General features: G+C 36.1%; 2 protein-coding genes across 2 annotated transcripts; one reads left to right on the top strand and one right to left on the bottom strand.

The window, feature by feature from the left end:
- Positions 1-464: 464 nt before the first annotated feature.
- LOC105229459 (ubiquitin-protein ligase E3A) lies at positions 465-5990 on the bottom strand. Its single transcript, XM_011209765.4, has 9 exons — positions 5445-5990; positions 5007-5369; positions 3761-4926; positions 3404-3645; positions 2995-3337; positions 2712-2929; positions 2469-2650; positions 1373-1865; positions 465-1312 (listed from the first exon to the last, which is right to left on the bottom strand). Exons 1-9 carry the CDS (start codon positions 5492-5494, stop codon positions 974-976), a joined length of 3396 nt encoding a protein of 1131 aa, XP_011208067.2. The 5' UTR covers positions 5495-5990; the 3' UTR covers positions 465-973.
- A 152-nt stretch (positions 5991-6142) lies between these two features.
- On the top strand, positions 6143-10056 carry LOC105229460 (protein FAM91A1). Its single transcript, XM_011209766.4, has 2 exons — positions 6143-8325; positions 8411-10056. Exons 1-2 carry the CDS (start codon positions 6492-6494, stop codon positions 9550-9552), a joined length of 2976 nt encoding a protein of 991 aa, XP_011208068.2. The 5' UTR covers positions 6143-6491; the 3' UTR covers positions 9553-10056.
- The last annotated feature ends 3388 nt before the right edge of the window (positions 10057-13444 follow it).

The following is a 13444-nucleotide window of genomic DNA, read 5'->3' as shown; positions in this document are numbered from 1 at the left end:
GTAGTGTTGCCGTATGTTGGTTAGTGATAACGTACACTGAGAGTGAATTTTTATTTTTTAATTATTAATATTAAATTTTATATTATTAAAAACTTTGTTTTAGCAAAATATATAATAGAACACAATATTATTTATATAAATAATAAGTGCACATCTGCTGTTGTATACGCATATATTAGCATTTATTTATATTTGCATATCAATTTTTCAGTTTTCTAGAAAAGAAATTTTAAATAAAATTCAAAAGCTATCGATTTAAAAATAACTTTTTTTATATATACATATACAAACAAAAATAAATGTATGTTGTTCTTGTTGTTACGAAACGTATCGTAGTGAGTGAAGTGTTTTGGGTGGCACTCGTGTTGTTTTTATTAAAATTATTATTTTTATGTATATAAAATTATTTATGTTTCTTATCAGATGTACTCAATGTTACATTGAGAAAATTATGAAAAAATAAATTGAATTCTTTAAGTTTATATATTATTAACTTGCAAGTAAAATATATGTTTTTTTTTTGAAAGAGTAAAAATTAAATTATTAGCGCTTTTTTCTACCAGCGCACATATGTAAGGAAGCTTCAAGATTTTGTAAATTAATAATTCACTGCTCGCTTCATTTAGAGAAATGTCTTTTACATTTGTATGTATGCATGTATGTATGTATGTATATATGTATTCATGTATTGTTGTAAACGAACATAAAATATATACATGAAATAAAGACAAGTCTTCAATAGCTGTCGTAGAGACCGAAAAATCAATTATTTGTAAAACATATCCTTCAAAAAGAAATAAACAAAAAATAAGAAACGAGAATGTTAAAAGAGAATTAGTTAAAACAGCATTCGTTGCGCTTGTATTTCTCATTTCACGTATATTCACGCTCCTGTTTCGCTGTAGCATTTCCATTTGGTGTCGTTCAATACTCACGGATAAGGGAATATACATAGTTATTTGAAAGCAGCAATTTATAACATGCCAAAACCTTTTGAATAGTTAATAGCCTTTAGTAGACGTTCCTCCAACTTTTCACGATTGCTGTATTCTGGCAGCAGCAATACATTAAAGCATGTATGCGAGGTGGGCAGGCGATCGCTGTCGGGACCGTGCCGTGTTATTAGTAGTTTCAGGCGACTTAGACCGCCGACAGGCACACGATCTGAGCCAGTTGTGAATTCGAGTAATTTGCGCTTAGACTCCTCCGGCATAGAGTGGACAACACTCCAAAAGTCTTTGATTACTTGCGAGTCCTTTGTGTAACCACCCTCATATTCAGTGGATTTCTCCAGTTCAACAAAGTCGAATTTCTATTTGAATTGAAAAATATATTATAATTGAATAATACAACAATGTATCATTTTACTTACCCTACTACCGCATACGAGTAACTCAATTTCCTCTGGTCGAAACAGTAATTTTAATGGCGACTCATCTGTTACCATTTCGAAACCTTTCTTGAAAGCCCTAAATTGTCGTTCAATGCTCTTGTTGAGCAAATAATCGCTGTACATATCAACGAACTCCTGCTTATTCTGTTGACCAACCACTATGTCACCACCGCCGGGTTTCAACTCATGTTCGACAACCTCACCAAACACGTCGTTATAGCTAATTTTAAATGTTTGCATAAAAACTTCTTCCATATCGGCCTCCTGATAGTCGAGTAACGATTTCAGACTTCTATACAATGTTGGATTCCAATATTTCAAATCGTAAAATGTACCAACGCCGCCCATTAATTTACGATAGACGACCATGGGAAAATTCACAGCCAGTATGATGTTATTGTAAATTGCTAAACCTAATATAATGCCAATCAGCGTGAACTGAGCCTCATTCTCAAATGGCGCTGAATTAAACCTGAAACAGAAAAATTTAATTTTTAATTTAAAATAGTACGTGGTTGTTCTTGTTGTAGTGATTATCTAATTCACGCTTGGGTGGTAAGGTTAGGGTTGGCTGTCATCGAAGCCATCTAACGGTAGGCAAAGAAAACGAGTTGTTCGACGGGATCGCGGAGTCTTAGAAGAGTGGGGTTCGCTGAGCATGCAAAGAGATAGTTACAGTCATTCGTGGAGCCATTGCACACACGACATGTGTTTGGTATGCCGTTGTCGATTCTGGATAACTAGGAGTTTAACTTGCTCCAGTATCCATAACGAAATTGCGCAAGGTTCACTCTAGATGCTCGTTGTAACTCGAGTTCTTCGTCTGCAATGGGTAATGATTTGACCCCAAGTACACCCTTGACTGAGAGGGAATGGGTTAAGGTGTTAATGGCTCCACTGTGAATGGCGGTCAGTGCGTTAAGGTTATTGACAGTCGGAATTTTAACATCATCATTGCAATCGATGAGGATAAAATATAGTCTGTTCCAGATAGCCGTTTGCTTTGGAACACATGCTATCGATTCCATTGCCCGAAGTCGATACCGTGCAATCATCAAAAATATTATGTCCTTACCACACAGTGTTGGTGTCCTCCTGATGCACAAACATGCCATAGTCCGGATTGAAGATCTCTTCAACAATCAACTGGAAAAATTCTTTGGAAACCCCACCTTCATCAATGCCCTGTTCACCAACGAACTCAACTACTAGCTGCTTTTTTAAGTCTTTCGGATTGCTCATAGCCACAAGCTCAAGCTAAAAGTGAGGAAGAATTATTTAAAATTTGATATTTCGGACATAAATCACGTGTATTTACCCCGATGAGTGCATCGTCTATAATATTATCACGTCGTACTTTCAATTTCAAGTCAGGTCGTGCGCCAACCTCATTGCCATCAGAAAATGAGTTCAATAAGGAATAGAGTGATGAATTGCGTTCACTATACATACGTATGCGGCTATCGTAGTAAAGCGCAATGACTTTTGTCGCAGGTGTTAGGATAAATGAATACAACATAAAGGAAAAGTGTAAATCTGTAAAATGGAATTATACATAATAATTTTTTAATATGAAAATATGAAAATACAAAATTGCATACCGTCGCCACTGGGATTCAGTGATAAAATCATATTTCTATATGATAAATAATCGCGATCCATTTGTATGGCATCGCTTAGCGGTTCATTATAGAACTCTTCAAATGGCACCAACGGCACGCGGCAGTCCATACTCGATATTCCCAACTCTTTCTCTAACTCGTCTTCCGCAAACTTCGGATAATGCGGTTTAGGTACTTGAGTATAGAAGAAGATATCATCATCATCGTTGTTGGTATCCGCATTTGAAGACGTGTCAGCGTCGGCGGCGCTAGCCGCTTGACTATGAGCATTAATTGAGCTGGTATCCAGCTCGCCGGCTAAGATATTGGCATAGAAAGCAATCTGTCCAGAAATTTTATAGAAATTAATTTATTTTATAGAAAGATATTATATTATATTATGTTTTACCTTGAGCACGCGCGTTACCGCAATCACATCAGTATTTTCCTGTACTGTATCTTCGTCAAGTATTACCTGTAAGGTAATCAATTGTTGACAACACTGTACCAGCGATTGCATTTGATCTTTGCAATGCGCCGCCCATATGCGACCCAAACGCGCCTGAGCGGCAACTGGTAATATACGTGTAGCATGACAAAGCTTAGGCAACGAACGCTCCAAATATTCCAAATCAGCAAAACTATTAGAAGCTGCAGAATAAAATAATTGAAATTTTAGCGTGCAAATTAAAGTTAAGCGCAATATATTGCGGGAAGCAAATTTCTAACAAAACACTACTTTAAAGCAATCGGAAATAGCACTTACTATTTGTCGCCATATCAAAGCATATAACCAGACAATGGAGCACTTTTTCCCAGTCAGTTTCACGTCCATAACGTATACTTTCCGCCAGCAGTATTATGTTGCTATTTAACGCCTCACCAATGCTCGTATTATTCAAAGCAAACAATTTCTTTTTCACTCGTCGCAAACTCTCCAAGTCTACCAGTGTTTCATTGCTGTTTGACTGTATACCTGTCTCGTTGTCACCCACAGCATTTGTTGCAGCTGCTGTTGATGATGAAAACCCATCAGATGCGACATCTTCTTCCATTGGCACATCATCGCAGTCGATAGACACTTGTGGTACTTGTTGTTCACTGTTCGTGGCATTTTCTTCGGCCGAAATACATGTACTATCCTCATCTTTATCAGTTTCACCCTCGAGTGTACGTAAATCCTCTTTCTTTAGATCAGTCGGTGATTTACCAAGTAATTCTTGCAGTTTTGTAGCTGTCGCACTAGACGTTAGCTGGGTAGGCAGTACACAAAGAGCTGGCCGACGAAAACTCTTACTGAGCCGATCAATGTGTGGGTAAACTTCGTTTATGGCATGTAAAAGTCTATCGAATGTGTTAAACTTTTTGCCTTCATCCAATAATTCGTCGATCAGTGCCTCATTGAGGTATGGAACGGGAGCAAATGTTGGTGTAGGTGGTCCAGAAATTGTACGCCCCGCTGGCGCGCTAACATCCATTTCTCCTTCTGTGGATGTATTCAAAGTTTGTGTTTTCAAAATATCGTTATAATCAATAGCCATTTCAGCTGCTTCGGCTGCATTACAGAGAATTTCTAGTTGACACATTTCAGTGTCAGCCGCAGTTGTATTGTTTTCAATAATTCTATTAGAATTACCGCAACTCTGTGAAGTTAAGGCAGGTGCAGATGTCGAAGCACCGGCAACATCTGCATCGCCTCCGCCTCCATCGCCACCAGTACTATTAAGACTAGCCCCAGCTATATTACTTATATTGCTTTGTTGGCTAGTATGACTGCGCACACTGGCACTGCCAGAGGTAATGGTGCTGTTACCGCTGCTACTACTTGTGCTTGTAGTGCTACTTGTGCTGCTAGTGCTACTATCGTTAGGCGAAAGCATTTCTGAGTCTTGAATGCTGGGTGTCGTAGCCGCAGAGCTTGCTGAGTGTGAACTAAAACAAAGAATGCAAAGAAAAATATGTTTAGGCAATAACAAAAGAAAGAAAAGGATATATTCAGAGCATTCAATTACCTCGACGGTGAGTCATTTTGTGTGCGCGGCACCTTCGGTGGTTGACTGTAGAAATCGCATAGTTTGGCGTCTTGTGAAAAAAGTTGAATGGCTCGTGCTGCAATTTCGTTTGGATTCATTGGCGCAACCTGTCCACTAGAAGCACAGTTTTGATTTGAACATTTTGGATTCCCACATCCTCGCTGTAGCTGATAAAAATAGCGTTCAATAAGTTCTTTGACAGCAGATCTTTTCATATCTGGATTGGTGGTGCGGGTGTGATGTGTCGTTTGCTGAGGTTGTTGTTGCTCGTGTTCTTGTTGATTGTTGCTTGTTGAACTATTAGAGACAATATGGCTTGCAGTTGGCGAATCTTCATGGATGCTAAAAATGATGTGTAAAAAGAGACATTCTAATGCAAATTCTAATAAATATACGCAAACAATTTTGTTACTTTACCTTGAAGTATCGTCGCCAATGGCTTGTTGCTTCTCTTTCTCAGCGTTCATCAAGTGGCGTTATACACCCAGTGCTTTAAGCGCTCCAAAAAAGTTTTTATTTCAGTTTATAATTTTGAATATATATCCTTTAGTGAAACAAAGAAAATATATAGTGCGGGTTATAGGCTCCTTAGCCGGTCTGCTTAACTTTACTTTGAAATGTAGCTTTGTTTAAAAGGACATTCGGTGAGTTATTATTTCGCCTGAATTCTCACAGGCTGTTACCTGCTACACTGTTCCTACTAAAAGGAACTGTCAACACAAAAAAATCGATTGTTCCTGTAGTCTTCGCCAATTCTCGCGAAATTTTTCACAAATTTATTAGCTTTTGGAATTGTCGTTCACAATATATTGAATATTATTTTCGTTAATAAATAAATTTTATATGCTTTAGTTTATTTATATGGATTTAAACGTTCCTTTTTATGCAAATATTGTAAAGAAAGCTGTGGAAGAAAAATGTTTAAGAAATTGTCTCCTTGTTGCTACCACAACTGCCAAAAAAATTCTAAAAATCATTCAAACAGGGTTGCATACGACATCTTCGATTTAAGATAAACATTATAAATTTTTTGTATAGAATATTATTAGGGTTTTTTTTTACACTTTTTCGTAAAAGTTTCGAAAATATTAACTATAATTTTTATAATTAAAAACCAAACAAATCGCTGTATGGTATGATTTTATATAATACCGTATCTCATCAACCCTGCTACTTTTGTTTTTTTAATACTACCCAAACTGTTATTTTATTTGTCAAAATAGAAAACCTACGAAAACGAGCACAAACAAATGTATTGATAAACGTCAGCTGTGCAGAGAAAACTTAACATCTTTCAATATTCTTATTCGTTTTTTGCCACATTTTAAAAAGTAAATAATAGCAAAATTATTATTTTCCTTTTTGTGCCAAAAATATATTGTTTTGTGATACATAAAATGTAAATAAATTAGAGCCGCGTAGCTGCTCAACTTTTAAAGATAAAAAAATATAGCTAAGTGAGAAATGATGTCGGAGAAGGTCTCTGAAGATATCGGTAATTGCGTACGTCAAAACATTCCATGGGCATCCGTACCGATTCATTTGAAGCAAGTTCTCCATAACAATCAGCTCGACTATGAAAAGTACGTTTTCAATTATAGTCTAAAGAATCAGTTGCGTTTTCGTGGTAATCTCGTATCTAAAGTTTTTCGACATGAACAACGTTACTACGAATTGCTAGTGCAAAAGAGCATCAATGGACTGTTACTTTTTCCATATCATTTAGCTGACATTATAACGAAAGGACTGCGCGTTACGCCATTTAACTATTATCTTGATTTAGTGAGTCAATTGCTACGAAATGATAAGTCATATGATACGCTACCAAATTTCACAGCTGCAGATTGCCTGCGTATTTTGGGCATTGGACGCAATGAGTATTTATCACTGATAAGCGATTTGAAAACACATACAACACGTGCACTTCTATTTAGTGCCAAGCCGAATCCATTGGATTTTTTGCCCCGATTTCCCGTACGTGTATGCATTGAACCATGGTGGCGCATCGAAGTAGGCTATGTCTTGGAAGCGGATATACGATTTGTAACTACAGCAGAACGTAGTCTTATTGATGATCTCATCGATTTTGGTTCACAAACCGCAGGAAAATGCGACTACGCCGTTGTGCACAGTTTATATCGAAAAGGTCTCATCTATTTAGATATACCCATATCAGGGGAGGATCGCATCAGCATACCACCGCTACGTAATTTTGTAATGAATCGTACTAGTGGCGATCACTTTGAGAACTTACTTTATAAAATTTTCGTTAGCGCGGATGAATATATGACTATTTCGGAATTAGCACAAATGTTGCAAGTCGATTTAGATTCCGTCAAGCAAGCCGTGTCTCTACTCTGCCGGTTAGGTTTCTCACGTCGCAAAGAACCAGTCGGTGATAGTCCCAGTATTGATGTAAAGTATCATGCCAGTTGGGAACAATACCAATTAGAACAATCCACATCACGTGAACCACCACAAATAACTCCACTTAATTATAACAACTTCATTACATCGGAGGCAACGGCAGAACGAGCTGAAGCTGCACAATACAGCCCAGTTTTAGTAAAGGCACAAGATAAGGACAACAGCTCCATTGGTTATCTTTCATCTGATGGAAATACGAGTGATTTCAGTTTTGCTAATATGCCCTCACCATCCCCACAGGCAATGCAAACTGATAGTGAAGTACACAACCATTCAGAGGAGCAAGAACTCAGCTCTGAATTAGATGATTTAAGTGAGAGTACCACAAAATTAAGTATCAAGGAGCTGCCAACAACACCTAAAGGTGAAGGCAATTTACCGAGTTTGTCAGAAAAAACAGGTAAACGTGTTGGATTTCTCTTTGATTCCACACTAACGGCATTTTTAATGATGGGCAATCTGTCGCCGGGTTTAAAAAATCATGCCGTCACTATGTTTGAAGTGGGAAAACTATGTGAGGAAAGTATCGACTCATTTTTAGCAGAGCTAGAAAAAGTTTCGCTCTTAGATGCCGAAGGTGAAGGTGATGTTTCTAGGTATTTCGCGCATGCAGTAATTTTGAGATCGACCATATGCTCGTTGCGACATCTGGTGCCAGGTGGCCTTGATTTATTACGCCTGGAATGTTTGGAGTGCTTGGATCAGAAAACACGCGATCGTGTACTGGAAAAGAAATATAAATTTGTCATATCTGCCACGCCGTTAACTGCTACACTCTCACATATCTTCAGCATTCCATTTTTTGGGCAATACTACAGAGGTTCTGATAGCTCTCATATGTGGACAAAGCTATTTTATAATCATATAACAGGTAATTTCAATTGGAGTTAGTAATTTAATTTAATTGGTCTATAAACATACAACTTTTTTTTACTATCATTTACCGTTACCTTTAGGCTATGGCCCTCCAAGTCTTTTCCTATCTCGCGGCACTGTACTTAAAACACTTCCACGTATATTTCTTGGTTACGGAAAGTTGCTTGTAAATATACTACATTCCGATTCATATGTTTTGAACTCTGAGAATTTTCGCAATCTAAACGATCAGTTGAAAAACGGCTGCATTCTCGTGCAAGGTTACGGCATACGACAACCTGGTGAATTGCGCTATGAAGCCTTCCCCTTCAATGCAGAAGATCCACGCCAATTAGAATGGATCAATCATAAAGCTGTACAACAGCTAACTAAATATTTAGATCTAGAACACAATTGTGGTTTTATTACATTCCTTAATACGGGCGTACCAGATATTGGCTGCGAGTCATTTGATTTGCAAGTACATCTTAAACACCCCAAAAGCAAAATTAAGTCAGTGAATGCGCCAAAGAGTATTGTAACAGCTCCAACAGTGTCAAATGCCCTTGCTAGTACAACTGCACCAATAACCGTATCAACAGTAACACAGCCACAGGATCTACTATCACCAGCAGATGGCTCTGAAGTGACCAGTTTTGCGCGTCTAAATGCTTCGCCGCTCAGCGGCAGCCAACTTAAGAGTCCAGATGAGAATTATTTTGCGATTAGTCCACAAAATGGTTCACCATCCAATGTCTACACTTCGGTCGACTGCAACGAATTATTGGCATCAGAGTTAGCCAAATGTGATGCTGATTCAGCGGCAACGCATACCAAAAACGAATTGGTATCTCAGAGTTCAGTAGAAATACCTATCATCGCTACGGCATTGAACAACAATAAAGGTGCGATCTTGGAAAGTGTTGATAATTCAAGCGATGATACAACCTCAGAGGCATGGACTATATTGGATGTGAATTTTGGTGTGCCACTCTTCGATGTCGATTGCAACACACGTATCTGTGAGCAAATTGTACGCAAACTGCATCGAGATGATAATCTGCAGGTGCTGCCGGGTAGAGCGGAGCAAATGAATGAGACCTTTTTGAAGTTCGTTAAGCAGTGTATGTATTTTGAGGAGGAGCCAAATATCGAGCAATTAAAGATTGGAAAAGTCTTGCCATATCCACGCATAAATTTGGCTTTTGAAAATGGGCGAGTTTGCTACTGGAGTGGCAGATAAGCGCTTGAAACTACAAAATATGTAGTATGTGGGCTGGGTTATGCAAATGGAATATTTAAAGAAAAGAGAATGCAATATCAAATAAGTTTGCTGTATTATATACATATATTGTCAAATAGCTGCAATCCATTCCATTTTTTATTATTAGCTTTTTATTGCGTATGTATGTGCTCGTTTTCCTTATCTTATCTGCTTTGCAGATTTGTAATTTTAATATGCGCATACTTGTGCACCTTCATACTTTGTTTTTGTTTTAATTTATATAATATTACGTTATTAGAGTTTTTGAGCTGAACTTATTGAAAATATGTGAAAAAGCAGAAAATAGTAAAATTAAAAAAATTTTCAGTACCTTTTGTTTTTAATGGTGTTAAAGCCACTTATACATACATACAAAATATTAAATGAATATTAATTTAAATTTTAACATACAATGTATTGCTTATTCATAAATACTTAACAAAACTTATGAGTATAAATAAAGAAATATTTATCATTTTCAAATATAATATCTTATGTTTGTTTGTGTGTAATGTGTTTATTAACCGCATTCCTATACGAGTTTTTAAAGCGCTGCAAGTCATTAAGCTGGTACAAGTTCAGCTTAAATTTATTAAGTATTTGTTTTTGTTATCATATTGTAGAGTGTGATTTACAGAACGCCAGATCTGTAGTAAGCGATATTATAAGTATACATATTTACATATTTGGTAATACCAGAGAAACATAACACTGTGTTTTATATTCTCTGATTTCATGATCTCTGGCTAAGCACAATAGTCTAACAGAAAATGTTAATCAACAGTGGTAGTAACAGCAATAATGCGACTGCGCCGCTTTAAAAATGTGCAAGCGCTCTTAGCTACAATTATGAGGGAATGTGCTGCGTACTCTACTAATGCAATTTCCATTTCATCGGGCGCTTAGCTAAAAGGAACTATAAACAATGGGGGCGGAAATGGGAGGAGGCAACTCATAATATTCGAACTTAAGAATACCAACGACATCTATTTTACAGGACTTACCTTACATACTGCTCTAAAGCGCACTCTGCTCCCAATATTGGTTCCTCTACCTTTCTCTAAACACATTTTATATACATATTCCGACAGTCCGCCGTTTGCTCTTACTGCGACGAATCACTATAGATACATATAATGTATAACTAAAACGCCCGATCACATTTTTTACTGTTAAACGATTAAAATCTCGAACTACCCTAACTAATAACTAAATTTTACTAATATTACTATAAATTGCAGCTTTAATACCTAAAATAACTACACTTGTCACTAAGCTGCAGCAAATTCCACCGACGCAAGCGAGAATCTAGGAAATGTATGTTTGAAATGGCGGCGGAAATTACGAACTACCAATTAAATTCGAGCTGTCAAAAAGGAAGCGACATCTGATGCCACTAAAGCACTTCAGTCACTAGCACAGGGTAGCATAAGTTTTCAAAGTAGGGTCTAAAAACATGGATATGTAAAATAAATATATTTTCAAGCGGTTTTCGTACGCTTGGCACGTTATTTAAATTTAATCAAGGCAATAGCTCTTAACAAACAAATATAATAACATATGTGCTTTAAATAATTGCAAAGAGTAGAGAGAGAAGTGCGTCATCTGTTGGCCACGTTCATGATCATGATATCCACTAATGTTTGTAACCTTTAGACAGGAAAATAACATAAATTCACTTAAAAACAATGTGCTAAGACAAACTAATTAAAAAGGTAGTATTTTTATAAATTCAAAGTTCTGGCATATAATTGGAATATACATATCTCTACAATATATCTGTAGGTCAAAAATATTTGTGAGCCCTGTAGTTGTAGGCGATCTTAATTTCCGCCGCCGTTTTGAACACACGTTTACTAATACGTGTAAACGCTTGGCTTGTTATTTAGATTTAATGAAGCTAATAGCTCTTAATAAACAAATATAATAACATTTGTGCATTAAATAATTTCAAAGGGTGGTATGTGCGACATCTGTTGGCCACATTCATGACCGTGATATCCACTAATGTCTGTAGCCATTAGACAGAAAAATAATATAAAATCAGTTAAAACAAACTAATTAAAAAGGTAGTATTTTTATAAATTGAAAGTTCTGGCATATAATTTGAATAAACATATCTCTGCAATAAATAATAATAGTATAATAAATAATCTGTATAATATAATAATAAATCTGTATTTCAAAAATATTTGTGAACCCTGTAGTTTTTAGTTGCACGCGATCTCCCACAGAGTCTACAAAGGCTACTTCAATTTAGAAGCTACAATATCATTGGTAATTTCCGCCGCCATTTCAATCATACATTTCCTTACATCGCGTTCGTGTGGCATATGCAGCAGCTCTCATAAAAAGTGAATTTAGTTTAGGAATTAGAGCTGCAATTAAGTAGTTTTTAGTAGAATTAGGTTGAAGCGTGTCAATTTAATTGTTTTAAAGTAAAAAAAGTAATCGGGCGTTGTTATTTGTATAATAAAAGTGAAATTGAAAATCAGTGAGTGCAAAAGCTAAGCGCTGAGCGTCGGCGCAAGCAGAACTCTACCAGTGGATGTGCATAAAATATTATGTTAATGTTAGTTGTTTTATGTTAATGTAAATAAAATGTTATAATTAGAGAAAATTGTTCAGAGTAGAGGGAAGTTTATCAATTTATTGCAGAAAATACGAAATGAATTAAAATAATGTGCGGAAGTGAGTGCAAAAGCCGAGCGCTGAGCGTCGACGCAAGCAGAGCTCTGCCAGTGGCTGTGCATAAAATGTTATGTTAATGTTAATTGCCTTATGAAAATGTAAATAAAGTGCTAGAAGTAGGAAAAAGAGTTTAGAGTAGGGAAGTGTATCAATTTATTGCAGAAAATGCGAAACGATGTAAGGTAAAATGCGGTAAGTACTTATGACATATTAAAATAATTATTTTATGATATGATTTATTATGATTTATTTTAATAGTTAATAAAAAGCTGTTTTTCTTCTTCCTTCATAAAGGTATGGCAGATATGCTGGGATGTTCATGATTTATCGCAGTTTTGAAACCAATGTCTAACCTTCAGCCGGATATGCTTTTCTTTACAATTATTAGTGCTGTAATTTTTTAAAAGGTAAGAAATTAAAGAAGAATATTAAATTACACAAACTAATATAATTTATAATTATTACTATAAGTTAATAATTTTCACATTTTGCGTACGATGTTTAGCATTAATCTCCACAAAATCTCATCATTATTGCCAGCACTCAAACTGCGTAGAAGTTTAAGCGCTACTGTATTTATAAAATTTGGCGCAGCAGTAAAACAAAATAAAATCACGAAATAAGTGTTATCAGAATTCAAGTAGATGCAATTTAAAAATCAAAAATACATTAAATTGATCACAATAGTATTCCATATATTTAAACGAATCTATTTTTAATAATATTTTTTTTTCTGTGGAAAACAAACATCAACCACATACCCCTCAGCCATTTCTAACTGTTTTTGTTTTACTGTATTGCATTCTTATTTGTATGTTCTCTGGTTGCATTTTGACAGTTTAAAAAGTGTGTAGTAGTACAAGAATTATTATAAATTGAACTCAGCACAGCGATTGGACACTTTTGTGGTAAAATCATGACCGAGAATTTTATAAATTACTCTTTTTTTTTTGCTTTTAATAGTCGTTGCCTAAAAACCAACTGTTATCAAACATGTTCGTGTTGCAAGTGCGCAATGAAACCGGTTTTTTCGAGTATTTCATATCAAGTGAATGTAAAGTGATTTCGTTACATAGTAACTACCATTGCTGCTGCTTCAGCAAAACGCAACTTGCTGCTGCTGGCCAGTTATTTTGCCTGTTGGTTGCTGCTATTGGGTTTTGTGTTGCCAGCGCTTGCG

The sequence above is a fragment of the Bactrocera dorsalis genome, chromosome 5 (genome assembly GCF_023373825.1).
Source record: "Bactrocera dorsalis isolate Fly_Bdor chromosome 5, ASM2337382v1, whole genome shotgun sequence".
NCBI classification, from domain to species: Eukaryota; Metazoa; Arthropoda; class Insecta; order Diptera; family Tephritidae; genus Bactrocera; species Bactrocera dorsalis.
Note: the sequence above shows the minus strand (reverse complement) of the source record. Positions and strands in the feature narration are given on the sequence as shown.